The following is an 18,744-nucleotide window of genomic DNA, read 5'->3' on the forward strand; positions in this document are numbered from 1 at the left end:
GCATCAAACTTCTCAACTCAGCTATGGGAAAATAAAACAGTATAACAAGGCCTTTTCCTGCGGTGATGCCACTAACAGGCAAAATTCCCCAAAGCCTCTAGTCCTGACCTGCTGTCTTCATTGCTGCCATCAAAACATATGGACATGGGTGTGAGATTGATGGGTTTCATTATAATTTAATGCAGGGACTGGTATTTAACTTGGCTCTCATTTTCCTGACTTCCCCTACTCTAAAATAGAAATACGTCCCTGCCAGAAAGGTGCAGTTGTGTTCCCAATATGCCAAGCATTTCTGAAAAGGACAGGGTTTACTGCTCAGGCCCCTGTATGATGTTTGCACAGAAGCACCATGGTGGCATTTAAGTCTCTCTCGGCTGGCTGTCAGGTAGTCAAACTCTAAGCCAAAGGTATGTGTCCTCCCCCTGTAGTACCTGGGAGTTCCAGCAAGGAGACTGACTGGCCTGCAGGAGACAATGCATAGAGAGGAATAGCAGCAACGTGCTGGCTAGGAAGGGAGACACCCACAGTGTGAACAGTCTGGAAAGCCAAGCAGAGAAAGGGAAAGGGGGAACAGTTACTAACCTGGGTTACGTGCAAAGCACAACACTAGGTGCTTTACAAACCTTATTCTACTCATCACTGAGACTATCTCACTTGGTGAGTACATAGCAGAGGTGCAAACTGTATTCATCCCAAGATCCAGACAAAAGGCTTGCATCCAATTGTACAACGACCTTGGCAATCTTCTGGGAAGAGGCTCATCCAAAAGGAAGAATGAAGGCCACCAAGGGGGGGTAATGGGACTAGGGTCAAAGTACAAAAGTATGTTCCTGCCCACCAGAGTATATTTCCTTTATATTATCTCCAAGCCACCAGGTCCTACAGGGCATAAAAACATAAAAGGTTACCTTTCTATCATCTCCAGGAGCTTAAACAGCAGCACCACTGGTGTCACTGCTGTGGGGTCAGTGGCTGGTCTGGCCACAAAGGCAGCACCACCTTCAGGGCCTGAACATTGGGTTCTGATGCCCACACCCTCGGACCCAGCAGCCACAATGCAGCTGATGCTACCACAGTGGAGGTGGTGGTGCCGGCCTTGGGGCACTGGCCACCCTACTGCACTCCGGCCACTGGCTCTCATGGTATGGCCAGGCAGTGCACCAGAGCTGGGATGGTGTGTGCTAGTAAATGTTTAACAACCAGCCCTCTAGGGGGTGGAGGGGAGAAGGGGCCTGGTTTGTACTGATTTGTAGCATTTGTGAATTTCTGTGGTGTAAATACTCCCAGCATGGCTGATTTCAAGCTACTAATGGGACATCACTGAATTCAAAGAAGGGATGTACAGTAATGCACCATCAGATAGTGTTTTCACCACAGACATAACAGACATAACCTGAAGAGCGTAGGTAATGCAGCGAAACAGTTAGGAGTTGATGTTTTGACTATATATTACCCTTGCTTTAAATATAATTTAATAATTATTAAACAATTTTATACCCAAAAACCCACTGCTGTCGAGTCGATTCCGACTTGTAGCAACCCTATAGGACAGAGTAGAACTGCCCCATAGAGTTTCCAAGGAGCACCTGGGCGGATATGAACTGCTGACCCTTTGGTTAGCAGCTGTAGCACTTACCCACTACACCACTGGGGTTTCCAAACAACAATTTTATATTTAATATAAATATTAGATAATTTTGATATAACTTAATTTTTAATAATAGCTATGTGTGATGGTTAAGGTCATGTGTCAATTTGTCTGGGCCATGATTCTCAGTGGTTTGGCAGTTAAGCAATGATGTAGTTGATAGTTATGTAATGATGTAATTTGGCAGTTGTGTAATGATGCAGTTATCCTCCATTTTGTGATACAACGTAATCACCTCCATGATGTGATCTAATGTGACCAGCCAATCAGCTGAAAGGTGAGGCTGCTCGGGGGTGTGGCCTACATTCAATATATGTGGGCATTCTGGCAAAGCTTGTTTACTTTTGCTTGCTCTGGATCCTGCATCCAACTCATCAACATCTGACCTCTGGTTCTTGGAATACGAGCCAGCAGCCTGCCATATTGCCTGCCCATCTCGGGTTCCTCAGCCCCTGCAGCTACATGAGTCAGGAGAAGCTTCCAGCCTGATGTCTGATCCACAGACTTGGGACTTGCCAGCCTCTACAACCATGTGAGCCATTTCTTTGAGAGAAATCTCTCTCTCCCTCTCCATATATAGAGAGAGATTGATGTAGATATATAGATACGTGTGTCTGTGTGTCTGTGTGTATATATGTATGTATGTATATTTCACTGGTTTTGCTTCTCTAGAGAACCCAACCTAAGGTACTGTGTTTAACAACTGTTTTTGCAAAATCCCTGAAAAACTTAGCAATTCACTCTCACAAACTTGTATGAGCAGGCTGTAGCACACCACTGGGAAGGAAGAAAATGTGGGCATCACACAGTGGCCAAGAAGTCAAGTTCATAGGAAGACACTCCCGGGACACACAGAGCTATCTGGGCAGAATTTAACGTGGGCAGAAACAACTGCAGAGTGTGTAGGGTCAAAGCCTGGAAAATACTATTTTGAGGCTGTTTGGCCCCTGTTTCTATTTCTGGATCACAGGCAGGAATTGAAACCCAATTCAAAGTGTTTCCACTAATGTCTTCTCCCTCTGCATATAAAACCGTTGCGGTCGATCGAGTCTACTCTGACTCATGGCGACTCCGTGTGTATCAGAGGAGAACTGTGCTCCATAGAATTTCAATGGTCGATTTTTTTGTAAGAAGATTGCCAGGATTTTTTATCCAAGGTGGCTCTGTGTGCACCCAAACTTTTAATTTTCAGTTAGCAGCGAAGCACGTTAACGGCTTGCACTACCCAGGGATCCTCCCTCTGCAAACAAAGATGTGCAAAGTAGTTCATCCCAAGCAGGGCTTCCAGCAGCAAGAGTGACTGCTCCCTGCCGGTAAGGCAGGAAGACGCTAAAGCACGCCCCACCTCTCCTCGAAATGCCTGGCTGTGTCTGCACGATCGCTCCTCTGCTCACTTTATCCTCGCCTGGGATGAGGCAAAGTCTAAGGGCACGTTCCACGGTGCCTCCGCAAACATCGCGGTGGTTTCAGCCTTCTGCCAGAGCCTCATGGACCAGAGGCGACGAGAGATGTTTGGCTTCTCTGCTTGGGTAGGCAGCTCTGAGCTCTGGCAAAGGCACTGCCAAAAGAGTCATCTACCGGAGCCCAGCGTGTAGTACAGCAGCCCAAGACCAAGACAACAAAGAGTAAGGAAATGAATCTGCGTAATGACACAGCATGAGCGCAATGAATTGTTGTCAAAGCATTTCCCTGGCTGCGTTCATCTCTTATGTAGGAGAACAAAACTGTCATAAAGCTGACAACTTTATTCAACATTGGGACAACTACCAAGCCTAAAAATCGGAGGCAAATGGGAGATTTTCTTAAGAGGGCTGAGCTCCATTACCCATGTCACATGCCCCGGGCAGTCCACCCCCAGGTTTCAGGAAGGAAAAGGAGGACGCTAAGATTCATTGAACGTCACCATGTGCTACTCTCAGAAACGTTTTACCTGTTTTATTTTACATCATCCTCTCTTCAGTTCTGGGAAGGGAGCAGTGCTGAGGTCCGAGATTTGCTGAGTGCCCACTACAAGCCAGTCTCTCAGCCACGCTTGTACATACTTTATGTTAATTATGGCAATACTCAAAAAAGGGAGGTATTATTGCCCCCATTTTACAGGTGAGGAAGCTGAGTCTCAGAAAGGTTAAGAAACTCTGCACATCAGTTCACAGGGCCCAAATCCTTCTGATTGCAAGTTCACTCACCCTATGTTGCCTGCTGGGAAATGCGTGAGGTCCACAGAGCCACAGTCCTGAGACAGCCCCTCTCCCGTTGCTTCTTCATCCCTTTCCCATTCTTTCTCATCTGGGCTGGGCTGCTCTCTATTTATCACCCTCTCGGGAATGCAAACATGGTTAAGGCCCTGGAGGTAAAAAGACCTGCTTTCGAGGAGATGCTCCACTGTTGCTGTTGTTAGGTGCCATCGAGTCGATTCCAACTCACAGCAACCCCACGTGACACAATAGAGCTCCCCATAGGGCTTTCTAGGCTGTAATCTTTACAGGAGCAGATTCCCAGCTCTTTCTCCTGTAGAGTCGCTGGGTGGGCTCAAACCTCCAGCCTCTCGATTAGCAGCTGAGCACTTCACCGTTGTGCCACCAGGGCTCCTTCTACGCTCCCCTACTACTTACCAGCAGCTGTGACAGGGATCATTTGCTTACCCTCGGTCAGCTTTAGTGTCTTCAACTACAAAATGGAGGTGGGAATAGTTCTACTTCATGAGATTGCTGTGGGATTAAATGAGACAACATATGTCAGGTGCACAGCGCCCAGCATAGGTAAGTACTCCATGCCAGCTGTTATTATTAGTGGCTAGAGCACACAGCATTGGAAAAAGGTGCGGGTGCCGGTGACCTCCACTCAGCGTGGTAAGAGAGGGCAAAGGCAGCAAGAGGGCAGCTGGACTCAGGGGTCTTCACTCCCTTCCCACATGGCCAGTCGGCTTCCTTCCCTTTGGGGGATCTTGCCAAGGCCTGGCACGAGCACATGGCAGAGAAAGGACGGCACTGGAAGACTCAGCCCATGACAAGCATTACAGACTGTGTGCCACATGCCGGGCACTGTTCTAAGTTCTTTATAAATATGAACTCTTCATAACAAGCCAGTGGGATGATCGCTATTATTCTCCATGCGTATCAAAGTGAAAAGTGAGCTTAATTCACTCCCCCGGCTCACAGTCTGACCCTTTAGGCACAGCCACGTCACACACCAGGCCTGTGGCTCAGCCTCGAGAGGGAACGGGAGGCAATTCAGCACCTGCAGGTGATGTCAGTGGCCTGGAAGCTCGCTCCTTGATGCGCCAGACCCGCCCTGGGAGGAACCAGCTCTCCATCGCTCAAGGGTAATATTCGCTTTGGAATTTATCCTCCCTCCTTCCTCCTTTTGGTCATTTCTCTGGGATAAACAGTGGGAGATAAAGAAATTCCAGCAGGCGAAATGATGTGAAAAGAGGCAGGCCTGGGTTGCAATTCTGGCTGCAGCTATGCACACTGCTTGCTAGCTCTGGGTCTGTGCAAGTGACTCATCTTCTCAGAGTCCCCTCGTCTATAAAATCGAGATCATGTCTACCTCAAGATGCTATTATGAGGACCAGAAAAAAGTACAGGAAACATAGAGAATAATGCCTGACACCTCACTTTCGAACAACTACTATTATTTGATCACTTATTCATAGATTGTGCTCTTGTTCTGGGGTTAGATCACCTAGGGAAGACTCATCTTCCCAAGCCCCCTTATTTTCTCACTGGTAAGGTAGGGATGCTCTGGTGGTGAAGTAGTTAAGAGCTTGGCTTGTAACCCAAAGATGAGCAGTTCAAATCCACCAGCCGTCCCTTGGAAACTCTACGGGGCAGTTCTACTCTGTCCTGTAGGGTCTATGAGTTGAAATCAACAACGGGCTTGGTTTTTTTTTAAAGACAGGAATGGAGTCCCTGGGTATTGCAAGTGGTTAAGTGCTTGGCTACTGTGGTGATTAAGATTGTGTGTCGACTTGGCTGGGCCATGATTCTCAGTGTTTTGGCAGTTGTATAATGTTGTGATCACTTCCCTGTTGAAGTCTGGTATGTGATCACTCCCATGATGGAATCTGCTGAGTGGTACCAGCGGCGGTGGGGCCTGTGGAGGCTCACTGCCCCTTAGCCTTCATGTCTCCGCCTTCTGCTGCCTACTTCCTTCCTGCTCACCTTGCAAAAGTTGTTGGCTTGTTCTGGATCCAGCAGCTGTCTCTTGTCTGATCTCTGGTTCGTGGGACTTGAGCTAGCAGCTTACCCGTGAATCTTGGGATTCGCCGAACGACACGGCCTGTAAGCAAGAGTCCTGCTCCCCGACCTGCTTATCTTGGGTTTGCCAGCCCCTGCAGCTACGTGACTCAGGAGAAACCTTGTGGAATTCCTCGACCTTCACAGCCTGTGAGTGCAAGCCCTGCTCTCTGACCTGCTCATCTTGGATTTATCAGCTTCTATGGCTCCGTGAATTGGAAAAGCCCTCTATCCTGATCCAAAGGCAATTGCGTGAGCTGTTGCCTTGATATAAATCTCTCTATATGTATTTATATGCTTTACTGCTTTTGTTTCTCTAGAGAACCCAGACTAAGACAGCTACTAACAGAAAGGTTGGTGGTTCAAACCCACCCAGGGCACGTTGAAAGAAAGGCCTGGTGATCTACTTGTGAATGATCACAGCCTTGAAAACCCTGTGGAGGGCATTTCTACTCTAAAACACATGGGGACATCATGAGTCGGAAGTGACTCGATGGCAACTGGTTTGTTTTTTTGTTTTGTTTTTTAAGGTGCAGATAAGAATATCTAACCTGCTCTATAGGATCATTGTGAGGGCTGGTTGAGATCACGGGTATGAAGTACTTAATACAGGGCCTGGTACACAACATTTGCTCCATACACTGTGGCCATTACTCTAATTTTTATCATCATGATTATCTTCTCCCAGGAATTGAAAACTGATGGACACTCCCAGCAGACCACTGGGATTATTTCCCATTCACAACTTGTGGGAGGAAAATATTTGGATCTTTTCTGTTGCATAAAGTTAAGAGCTACCTATGAGGCACTTCAGTTTTTCAAGCTTTTAAAGGCCCACCTTAGAGGAGAACCCCCCACAATAACGCAAGTCTGAGGCTAGCACTCAAAGGAGGAGAAAACCAGATTGCCCAAGTACTTCCTTTAAAGTTCTATTTTTAAAACCTCCTTTTCTCAAAAAGTTAATGCTACTAATCAAACTTTAAGAGGACCCAAACTACTTTTCCAGCTTTCAGGCATGGTTAAAAGGACATGGGGTTTTGTCTTAGTTTCTTAGTGCTGCTATAACAGAAATACCACAAGTGGGTAGCTTTAATGAACAGAAATTTATTTTCTCACAGTTCAAGAGGCGAGAAGCCCAAATTCAGGGCACTGGCTCTAGGGGACGGCTCCTTCTTTGCTGGCTCTGAGGAAAGATCCTTGGAGCTCCTGGGCTTGTCGACTGGTCAGCCTCCTTCATCTTCAGATAGTGTCTGTCGCCCCCGTGGCTGCTTTCTTCTGTGTCTAATCTGCTCCTTTGATATCTCCAAAGTGACTGGTATAAGACATACACTACACTGACATGGCCTCATTAATGTACAAAGAAAGCCCTATTCCCAAATGGGATTACATCCATAGGTACAGGGGTTAGGATTTACAACATGTATTTTTGGGGGACACAATTAAATCCATAACAGGTTTTACAATCAAACAGCCTGGACTCAAAGGCAGGTCTGCGACTGCTGTGTGACTATGGCAAGTCACTTCCCGTCTCTGAGGCTCAGCTTCATCATCTGCAAAATGGGAAAGATAATAGTACCAACGTCACAGGGTTTGGAGGAGAGTCAAATGAGAAGGTGTATGTAAAACCAACCTATGAAATGTAAATTAAAAAAAACCACTGCTGTCGAGTTGATTCCAACTCATGGCGACCCTATAGGACAGAGCAGAACTGCCCCATAGGGTTTCCAAGGAGTGGCTGGTGGATTCTAACTGCTGACCTTTTGATTAGCAGCCATAGCTCTTAATCACTGCACCACTGGGGCTCTGTAAAATGTAAAGTGTTCTGTAAATATGAATTGTTATTTGCCACTAATAGAAATGACATCCAATTTAATGCTCAACCACAGTAACTAGGGTAGCTCAGGAAGCTGGTACCTCTGTGCCTCCTCCTTTAGAAGTCTGGATTTCCATTTCCATTCCACAGTCTGTGTACTTGTGTCTGCTATTGTAGGCCAATCTCAATCGTTCTGGAAGGAGGCTAAGTCTGAAAGCAGTTCCGTGGTGGGAAGTAACAGGGACCATTTACCCTCCTCATCCTATTGCATTTTCAAGATGGCTGTGGGGTTAGACGCACTGCCTGTGGCTTTGCCCTGGATGAAGGTAACTGGTTCTCTCAGGAATGAAGCCAAACACCAGCCAAGCAGCCCTGAGGGTAACTCTCCATCCCAACAATGGCGACCCAACCAGGAAAATGGGTATTGGCAGGAGGGGAAGCGTTCTCCCAAAAATACTGTCTCTAATTCTCCGGTTTTACACCTTCGGCCTCAGAACAGAAATCTACATTTTATTTTCTGTAGGATTTTTAGCAGCAAAATGCCTTTTTTGAAAATCTGCTTTTTCTACTTACCAGTTTACCAACCATCTGGAGACCAATCCAGCCCAAAACGGGGTTTAAATGAGATGGCAGTTAGGTGAGACGCTCAAGTCGTCTCTGCGTTTTAAACATAGCACGCGACGTGTTACACAAACACCATTCATAAACCTGACTCACAGGTTCCCGATGGGAGCATGGTGCAGGTATAAATAGCCTGCGTGTGTCAAACAGTAGAGAAGAAGGGAGGTGTGGGGAATAAGGTCAAAATCACTGTGCCTGATTTAAACATAATAAAAATCTCAGCCTTCTCATTATTTACAACCCTCTAGCACAACTCCCACCCAAAAAAGAAGAGAATGTCAGATGGAAAGTTCTAAATAAGCTAATCCTCATATTGAATTAAACCACACAAGTGATACGGCACCCGGTAATGAGGTTGTAATTACGTTGTCTCACTTCCTGGCTGCCGGATACCCACAGTACAGAGCAGCCAGCCACCCAGGGAAATTTCTTCCCTCGAAACTGTTTTGAGAGCTTTTGACTGGTGTTGACCAGTTGATTTGCAAGAAATGACTGCGATGGTTTGGGGTGGTAGCAGAAGAACTAACGCCATGAGTGTGTTGCAAACGTCTAAAAATAATCTTTTTTTTCTGTGATCCCCCCGACCCACCCCCCAACCCCCCGTGACTCTGGACATGACCTATTATGAACATGTTGCTCCCAATCCAGCTCATGATGTCACTGAGCCTGGCTAATAAACACACCCGCAGGCTCAGGGCCGGAGCAGCTGAAGGCAAATTCTGCACCCTCCCAGCCACCTCCCACTTGGACTGATGGGCCTGGTCAAGGTTTGGAAGAAACAGGACAAAAGTCTTGAGTAGTCTACAACATTGCTAGGCGTCGGATGGGGGCCCGCAGACTCGCCCCCTGACTCTGGGTCATTCTGTTCCTGAACAGGCATCTTCTGGCCTCCGGGCCTCCACTCTCACGGAACACAGGGTGAATTGCAGGGAGCTGTCCGACGACGTGGATTCAATAAGCAGCAATTCCCACTCAGGAGAGTTTCATCACCTCTCCCCCACCCCTGGCTCAGAAGGGGCATACAACCTGCGTGTAGGATTTGGAACGCCAAAGACTATGGGACACAGGGCAACAACAGAGGCACAATTAGTTCAGCCCTCTGGCCGCGCACCATCTCAGTTTCCGATTCAGTCCAACTGCCTACTGGGTCTCCTTCTCCCTCATCCCCACTCTGGGTCCTGCCTCCATCCACCAGCGAAACTGCATTTCTCAGCCGTGGCTTCTTCCGTCCCAGTCAAGGACGACACCTGTGGTCTTTGAGTTAAGAGCTCACTAAAGTGTAGATCATGCTGGATGCAAAAAGAAGAGAAAAAGAAGGCATTAATGGATGTCCTTGGAGGATTCAGACTGGCCCTCAAATAAGGAACCTTCCAGAAGCCAGGCACTTCAGCTTCTTTCTCACTCCCATTGCTAGGGCCTCTCATCCATTCCATACCCTACTCCCCTACTTCCCACAACATTTGACTGAACATTTATTAGGAGAGCATATTGTGTCCCCTGGATAAAAGGCGTGATTGCCTTAAGTGCCCATCACTGTTCTCATCAGTATGGTTACTGCGGTTGTTGTTCCTCTTTCCTTCAATTGCAGGGCAGGTCTCTGTGGACTGGGGGGTGGGGAATTGGATTCTCTATTCCACCAGCTGCCTCAGGCTTACAGGATGGTTGTGTCCAGGGACTCCCAGATCGTGCCCGGATAGTACGGCAGCGCTGGAGAAATGAGGATTGTCACTATTATGAGCGCTGGTGGAACTAGATGAATTCATAACTGAGTAACTCCCTGGCCCTCCTACTTTCAATGGGACCCAGGCATGAAATGCACATTAAGGGACTGTGTTCCAGGGCAGGGCACATCACTACCAAGGGGGAGACATGCACCCCTGGGCTCTTAGAAAGGCCTGCAGGGTGATTCTGCAAGGCCAAGCACTGATCAGCACCAAAATATACCACTCTGTCTATTTGGCAGAAGGAAAAATAGCTGCTTCTTGACATTATAGAGAGAGAAAAGGACAATCTAAAAACCAAAACCAAAGGAAAGACACTGAAGTGCTTTACTTCTAACCCTATCCGACTGAGAAGCAACACGAGATTTGTTGAGCAACTGGAGTTCCACCTTCGAGAGCCTGGTACACCTTGTACTTACATCGCATCGCTGAGTGAGCCTGGGGCTCGAGGGGTCTCCCTCTACACAAGGAAGTCCAGGGCCAGCGGGTGGCTCAAGGTCACACAGCTAATGAGGTCAAGGCAGGGAGCCACATCCTAACTCCAAAAGCAGTGCTCTTCCCATTGTAATTCCAAGCCTCATGCGATGCCTTTGTTTACTCACTTTCATTTATTCCTTCTTTCAAGTATTTATTGAGCACCTACTGCATGCCAGGCACCTTTCTAGGTGCTGAGAAACAGCGGAGAGTGTGCAGCCACACTCCTTGCCTTGAGGGAGTGAACAGTCAAGCCTTTACAATAAATGACAAGGCTTTGGTGAGCACCCGCTACATGCCAGGCACTGCCCAGGCCTCTGCAGATACAGAGGTGAATAAGACAAATGAGGTCTCTGGGGACAAAGAAGTAGATAAACAAGGTAAGTATGTTGTTGTCCACTGCTGTCAAGTTGGCCTTGACTCACGGCGACCGCACACACAATGGAACAAACTGCCACCTGCTCCTATGCTATCCCGTGATCGGCTGTGGATCCACTATGATCCACAGGGTTTTCACTGGCTGATTTTTAGAAGTAGATCACCAGGCCTTTCTTTTTAGTCCATCTTGGTCTGGTAGCTCTGCTGAAACCTGGTCAGCATGATAGCAACACGTGAGCCTCCACCGAGAGACAGGTGGTGGCTGCACGTAAGGTGCATTGGCCAGGAATCAAACCCCAGTCTCCCACATGGATGGCAAGAATTCTACCACTGAGCCACCACTGCCCCCTTCCGGTAAGTATTTAAAAAAAAAAAAATCAAACCTTTGCCATTGAGTCAGTTCTGACTCATAGGGACCCTACAGGACAGAGTAGAACTGCCCCATAGGGTTTTCAAGGAGTAGCTGGTATATTCCAACTGCTGACCTTTTGGTTAGCAGCTGAGCTCTTAACCACTATGCCACCAGGGCTCCTACGGTAAGTATAAACCAAAAAAACCAAACCCATTGCTGTTGATTCAATTCCGATTCACAGCAACCCTATAGGACAGAGAACTGCCTCATAAGGTTTCCAAGGAGTGCCTGGTGGATTTGAACTGCCGACCTTTTGGTTAGCAGCTATAGCACTTAACCACTATGCCCCCAGGGCTCCTATGTAAGTATAGGTTGTGGTAAATCTTATGAAGGAAATAAACATGAGGAGGGGTAGGTATGATCCAGAAGCTGGGCGGGAGGGTGGTGCTACTTTAGGTAGCTGATGTGGGCCTGTGTACATTCCAGGTTTGAAAAGATCTTTATACTGAGCAGGCAGGCAGTGTTCACACTGAATTAACTCTTAGCTACCACTTAACCCACATAACCTGCAAACATCCCCTGGTCCACAAGGCGAGCTGAGAAGGGGGTGGCGGTGGGTGCCAACACCGCTAGCACAGCATAGTGGGAAGGACACGGGCTCTGGAGACGGATAGACTGCAAATTATTAACTAGGACCTTAACCTCTCCCAGTTCCTCAGGACCCTGTCAGTAACCTCAAGCTGTAAGGCCCCGATACCCCTCTCCAGGGTGCTCAGCTGCCATAACACATACCCCTCCAGCACTGTGCTCAGCTCAGGTGCAGCCCCCAATACGTGTCAGTCCCCTTCTCTTCCAACAAGAGTGGCCAGGGCTGACGGTGCTGTGCCCTGAGGGGCAGGGAGAGCCTGAGGTAGAGAAATGGGGCCTTCGAGGAGGCCTGGAGAGTGCCAAGTGGTCAGGTTCAACAAAGAATGCAGTGTCTTCTGGCCGCCACCGAGGGCCCCAGTGAGGCAGGGGAGCCACTGCTTCTAATTTTGTTTCAGAAACAAAATAATGAATGCATTTAACACAATGGCAGTGCCAAACTGAACTAGTGGACAGAGGACAGAAACATAACCAGTCACAAAATGATCATACCCATCTACCAGCGGCCACAAGCACCACCCCACACCGCCCCTTCCCGCCTCCACAGCCAAGCAAAGAGCCGCTTTGCTCTCTGTCCGTGAAATCATATGCCTTCTTCCCCAAAATGCCTTGGGCTCCAGCAGTTACTGCAATAAAAGTGAAATGAAGAAGCAGGGCCCTGCCCCAGCCTCCCTCAGGACTAAGGTGGATAGAAGACCCCCAGGCTACTGGGGGCAGGAGCCAGGGAAAGTTCTGGCCTTGTTCTGTTGGCTTTGTAACACTCTGAGCAGGGGTAGTCTGCAGCCCCACAAGGAAGTGAGGTTTAGCACGCTCCAGTTAAGAAACTACTCTCCAAGGCATCAACTCCCTAAGCCCACGAGGGCTTGTCTTATCTCTAGGGCCCTGGTGGCACAGTGGTTAAGAGCTCGGCTACTACCCAAAAAGTCAGCAGTTGAAATCTACCAGCTGCTCCTTGGAAACCCTATGGGGTAGTTCCACTCTGTCCTATAGGGTCATTATGAGTTGGAATCTACTCGACGACAATGAGTTTGGTTAAGTTTTTTATTAGGTTTCCCAGGAGTCCCTGAACAGTGCAAATGTTAACACACTCAACTGCTCACTGAAAGGTTGGAGGTTTGAGTCCACCCAGAGGTGTCTCACAAGAAAGACCTGTCAACCTATTTCTGAAAATTCAGCCACTGAAATTTCTATGGAGCACAGTTCTACTCTGACACATAACGGGGTCGCCATGAGTCAGGACCAACTCGACAGCAACTGGTTACAGGTTTCCCAAGACAGAACCAGCCTGAGCGAGCTTTAGAGAGTTAAGAGTTCAGACTTGGAGTCAGAGGGACTTGGATGAACCTGTGGGGCACCTTGGAAATCTCCAGAAGCTTCAAAGGTCCTCAGGTTCCTTGCATGTTAGAGCAGAAAATGTCCTGGCAAGCCATCTGAGGAGGAGAGAGGGGGTTACCCTGAGCCTGGACCAATCCTTGGCTCCAGGAAGAACGTGGTGGGTTGACACTGAATCCCCCGCAAGACTCTGAGTTACTCCAGGGGCAGCTATACCCCCAGGGCCTCTGAGTCTGTGGAGACACCCGGGATGGAGCGGGAGGGGAGGAAGACACAAACAGACCCCTCCAGACCAACAGGTCTTAAGTTAGGGTGTGCATCAGAATTGCCTGAGGACCTCATTTAAAACGTAGACTCCTAGCCCCAGAAATTCCGAATTAGTAGATCTAAGCCCAGGAATCTGCATTTTTAAGCACACCCTCCTCACTCTATGATTCGGATGCAAATGGTCCAAAGACCAAACCAAACCCTTTGCCATCAAGCGGGTTCCATAGCGACTCTATAGAACAGAATAGAACTGCCCCGTAGAGTTTCCAAGAAGCAGCTGGTGGATTCAAACTGCCGAAGTTTTGGTTAGCAGCCTGAGCTCTTAACCACTACACCACTAGGGCCCCGATCCAAAGACCACACTTTGATAAAGACTGTTCTAGAGGTTACCTAAGACAGCCAGCAGTTAAGAGTTCAGTCTTTGGAATCAAACTTGAGATGGATTTACAGCTGTGACATTTTAGTACCTGTGACATGGGGCAATTATCTAACCTCTCAATTTCAGTTCCCTCATTTTTAAAAATGTGGGTAATGATAGCATCTATCTCATAAAACGAGCAATACATATAAAGCACTTCTTAGTTCAAAGCCTGGCTCATTTTTAAATGCTGGACAAATGTAGCCACTTCCCAGCCTGCCACAGCCCAACCTAAACCTTGGGTGGCCCTGGAATCTAACACCCCCACCCTCCCCGCCTTATCTGGCTACTGTCAACCATGCCACTTTGGAGACAGCACTGGGATAACTAGACATATTCAGGGCCTTGGCACAGGTAGCAATGGGATAGCAAGGTGACAGGTGAGAGGACCCAGACATGAACCCAAAGAGGAACAGGAAGGAGGAGGAGATGGTAGACAAGGCACTCTATGGGGTATCAAACCACAAGACAGTCTGTTTATAGCTACTGCTTAGCTCAGATGTTCTCAATAAAGAGGTGAAAAGAGGGGAGACTCCTGAAACGGAATTGCAAAATCAGCATGTTTTACCTAATTAGAATGATGTTATGTAATATTGGGAAAATTTTTAGCGTAAGCATTTAATGATCCAACATGGCACTTCGTGAAGAATGACTGCCGCTGAGGGATTCTGCTGTGGCACCCAAGAATGCTCACAAACAGACCAGTGGGCAAGGGACGACCAGGCTTTGAATCGGGGGCCACAGGCAATCTGACGGCTGAGCTGCACAATTGCCAGAGACAGAAAGTCCTCTCGGAAGGAAGGAGTAACCAACAGCGATAATCTCCTAGGAGGCGCTGGGAGACTGTGTTTTCACTAAATGTGCCTATCAGCAGGCAGGACTCCTGTGGGACCGACTACCCCTCTTACTGGTTCACATGGAAGCCCTTGTGTGAACTAGGATCCGATGGCTGGAGTTATACCCAATAGGCCATGACTCCTACCCTCACAGGCCACCTCCCAAAGGCTACCAGGCCAACCTGAAGCCCCTTGAATTTGCCGCAGGCATCAAACCCACCAGGAGGGGCAGAAACTCACCAGTAAAGGTAGTAGAAGAAGGAGAGGAGATAGAAGGCCAGCTTGCACCAGGCCTCCTTCTGACAGTAACTCAGGGTGTCTGCATTCATGACCACCGGTGGGTCGTAGGCTAGCTCTGAACTATCTGCTGGGCAATGGAAATACCTGCAGGGAAAGAGGACATGCACCATTGGCAGTGAGGCTCTGAAGGGGCTTCCGAAGTGGTCGGGGCAAGCCCTCCTGATGCAGGACTTTTCTCCAAGAGACCTCCGCTGAGCAGTTTCTGTCGTCTGCTGGGATCACAGTCCAGATGCCACCAAAGGCCAGCTCAGTTGTTACTACTATCTAGCAGGCAATAAGAAACCAATACTCAAATCCAATGGCTCATGGTGATTAAGACCATGTACAAAGCTGCTCTGATGGAAGGAAAAATGTATCACCTGGTGTTACCTAAGAGGTACCAGGAAGAGCTTCCTTTCCCTCAAGCGGGATGGCGCTCAGCAGCGTGCACAGACTTGGGTATAGGGACAGAGGTGGTGTCGTCAGGTGCCATCGGGTCAGTTCCGAAGAGACAGGGGTGTAGGGGTAAGTACAGGGCTATGTCTTCGCCACCCTGATGCCACCGTACCTACATTCTACCTCAAAGCTTAAGTTACTTTGGATTAAGTCTCGTCCTCTACCCAAACCCCCTGTTAAAACCCCGAATACTCAGGAATGGATATCATATTCCCACTTGAATGTGAAGCGGTTTACCGGACACTTTTTTCTTAATAGAAGGACCTAGAATAGCAAGAAGAACATTAGCCTTCTGCAGTGAGAGAGCAATGCCAGAGGGAGACTGGGTAAAGACAAAACAGTGGTAGAAGGGAGGAGGGAGGAGAGAGGCTAACGCTTTGTCTGCTGCAGGATATCGCATAGGCTCAGCATGAGCTGACCAAGGCCACTTGGGGTGGGACACATGGGGTGGGACACCAGGCCAGAGCCTTAACCTTGTGAGCCCAGGCAGGTCTCCAGGTCCTGTGGAGGTGGCTGGACGGGGGGAGCGTGCCACCCCAGGAGCCCCTCCTCTGGGTGTGGGCAGGACGCTGCCTCAGGGCCCCTGCCACAATCTCCTCTGGAGCCAAAGAACAACGTGGAGCTGAAATCACTCAGCCTGGCTGCTTTTGAGTCACCGTTGTAAAGGAACCGGGAATTAACAGGCCCAGCGAGGCTCTGTGACAGGCTGTGGTTCTCAGTGGTGAGCAAGGAGCAGGAGAGTCGGCTCTAATCAGGTATTAATCACGCCGGCTTTGAGGAACACCCCTGTAATGTAGCAACTCGTGGAGCTGATATTTCCGTTCCCTCTTTCTTCCTGTTCAGAGGATTGCACTGACATTATCTGTCACTGGCATCATGCTGAGAAGAAATCACAAGCCAGATTCAATATCTGCCAGCTCATTGCCTTCCGGGCTACTCACCTTTCCTCTTCCCAGGAGCAGATTTCAAAATCGATTTGCTTTTTTTTATGGCCTTGTTCCCAGGTGACCTCATTAAGTGGAGGCAGAGGGGCAGGGTAGCCAAGCAGCTCAGTGGAGAGGGCTAGGGCTCTGCCACTAACCAGTCATGGGACCTTCCCTGGATCAGTCATGAACCTCTCTGAGCCTCATCTTTCCTGTCTGTAAAATGGGTATGAAAACTGCCTACCTCAAAGGACTACTGTGAGGACTAAATGAGCTAACCAAAAAAGCCAAACCCGTTGCCATCGAATTAATTCTGACCCCTAGCAACCCTATAGGACAGAGCAGAACTGCGCCATAGGGTTTCCAAGGAGCCGCTGGTGGATTCCAGCTGCTGACCTTTTGGTTAGCAGCCAAGCTCTTACCCACGGTGCCAACAGGGCTCCAAGTGAGCTAATGTATGTAAATAACCTGGCAAAGAACAAGCACTGAATAAATGGCGGCAAACGAAAAGCTAGAGCTGGAGGGGGCTTTACCTTAGTGAGAAACATCACAGGGTGGAACCTGTCAGGGGCAAGGGGGAGGGGCAAAGGAAGGAGACAGAGTGTTGGAAAAGACTCTGATTTTTAAAAGACCCCTCCCCTCCTCATTTTGTTTTTCTTTCATTTTCTGAGCTCTTACAAGCTAAATCCTGCCAGGGATTCAAAAAAAGCCTAAGACAAGGTCCCTACTGGCAGGGAGATCCCAATGGCCCCTTTGTGTAAAGGTGTATGCAGTCCAAGGGTAAGGACGCTGGCTGGCTGGTCCTGACTCCCTCGTGGGCATGTGGGAGCTCTGAGAAGCAGTGCACAAAGCAAAGCTTTGTAAATTAACCAGATTTTTGATACCCTGGATTGAGAGCCCACCACCCAAAGCACATTGAGATAAATTCCTTTTTGTGGGGGAAGGGGGGAGAACCCGTCCTCCAGGCAGCGTGTGCAGGGCGAGGGCACGGACTTTGGATTCAGGAAGACTCCGGGCTAAACCCTCCTTCTGCCGCTTAGCAGTTGAGCAGCTCTGGGCAATTAACTTCACCTTTGTTAAGTCTCTCCGTCCCCACGTGTAAAACTGGGGAAAAGCAGCCTGACTCAACCTATCTGGATGAGGGAAAGCATAGAAAGTCCCCGAGTGGGGACTCGATACATTTCAACACCCTAATTCTTCTTCTGACTTCTCCCTAAATTCAGATTTGAACAGCTTACATTCACTTAAAGCGGGACTTCGCTGTATAGCCCAAACCATTTTCCTGCCTCCCTAAACCTGTGACTTCTCCTGTCCTTCTGCTCTTGGTCAATGGCACTGTCACCCTCCCAGGCGCCCAGGTAGGAGGCTCCTTCTCCCTCACCTCCTGCACCCAAGTATTGCCACGGCCTGCCCAGTTTCCCTCCACAGTCCCTCTCATTCTCTCCACTCCCCCTTCCACTATCTGGTTCAGCCCTTCATGGTCTCTTTCCAGGACACCCCCACAACCTCCTCAATATCTCACCCCCCAGCCCATCCTTCACACTGCTGCCAGGGTCATCATCCCCAGAGTCAGACCAGGAAACGCTCTTGGTCTCCTAAAAGCTTTGCATAGCTGTCCGTTCCCTGCAGAATAAATTCTAACTTCCCCACCAGGCTGCTTCAGGCTCTCCGTACCCAGTTCCCAACTGTTTTGTCAACCCCATCTCTTCTTACTATGTTCTGAGATTCCCCCCATCCAATGACACTAAGCAACTGCTGTTCCCCAAACACACCATGTGGTTTCTGACCTCTGGGACTTTGCATGTGCTAATACCTCAACCTGGAATGCACCTTCCCAGATTTTCCAATGCCACCCTCTCCAGTCTAATTGCTCCTTTCTCTATGTTCCTACACAGACTCCTTACATACCTGCTAAGGGTATATTTAACTCTGCCACTAGGCTGTACAAACCCTGAGGGCAAGAAGTATATCTTTTATCAACCTGGAATCTCCCACAATGCCTGGCATGTAGTATGTGTCCCATACGTTTGCTAAATGAAAGAAAGAACGTGACTAAACCCAGCCTATATTTTATGTAAAATGGCAATGACGAAATGTTTTGGTGGACCAAAACTCTGGGAGCAGGGGGCAAAATGTGGGCAACTGATCTGCACAATTGCCTTCTCCCCTACTTTGGTGTTTCCCAGCCCTGCCTCCTCTATCCATATGGTGACTATATTTTGCAAAGCCCAAATCACACGATCTGACACATGGTCTTAGCAAGGAATAGAATACTTGAAATCAGAACTGTCCCAGAAAATCCAGTCCATCTGGTATCTGCTTCGAACGCTGACCTACAAGGGC

General features: G+C 48.6%; 1 protein-coding gene across 2 annotated transcripts in view; it reads right to left on the reverse strand.

Moving 5' to 3' along the window:
• Positions 1-9,182: 9,182 nt before the first annotated feature.
• CNIH3 (cornichon family AMPA receptor auxiliary protein 3) overlaps positions 9,183-18,744 on the reverse strand; it is a 151,450-nt gene continuing 141,888 nt past the window's right edge. For both annotated transcript variants that reach the window (XM_023549359.2, XM_003410937.3), the window contains 2 exons: positions 14,984-15,127; positions 9,183-9,609 (listed from right to left, as the gene is read on the reverse strand). In XM_023549359.2, the coding sequence (XP_023405127.1) occupies positions 9,582-9,609; positions 14,984-15,127 (172 nt within the window). In that variant the 3' untranslated portion in view covers positions 9,183-9,581. The remainder of the gene's footprint in view (positions 9,610-14,983; positions 15,128-18,744) is intronic.

This window comes from Loxodonta africana, chromosome 25, assembly GCF_030014295.1.
Source record: "Loxodonta africana isolate mLoxAfr1 chromosome 25, mLoxAfr1.hap2, whole genome shotgun sequence".
NCBI classification, from domain to species: Eukaryota; Metazoa; Chordata; class Mammalia; order Proboscidea; family Elephantidae; genus Loxodonta; species Loxodonta africana.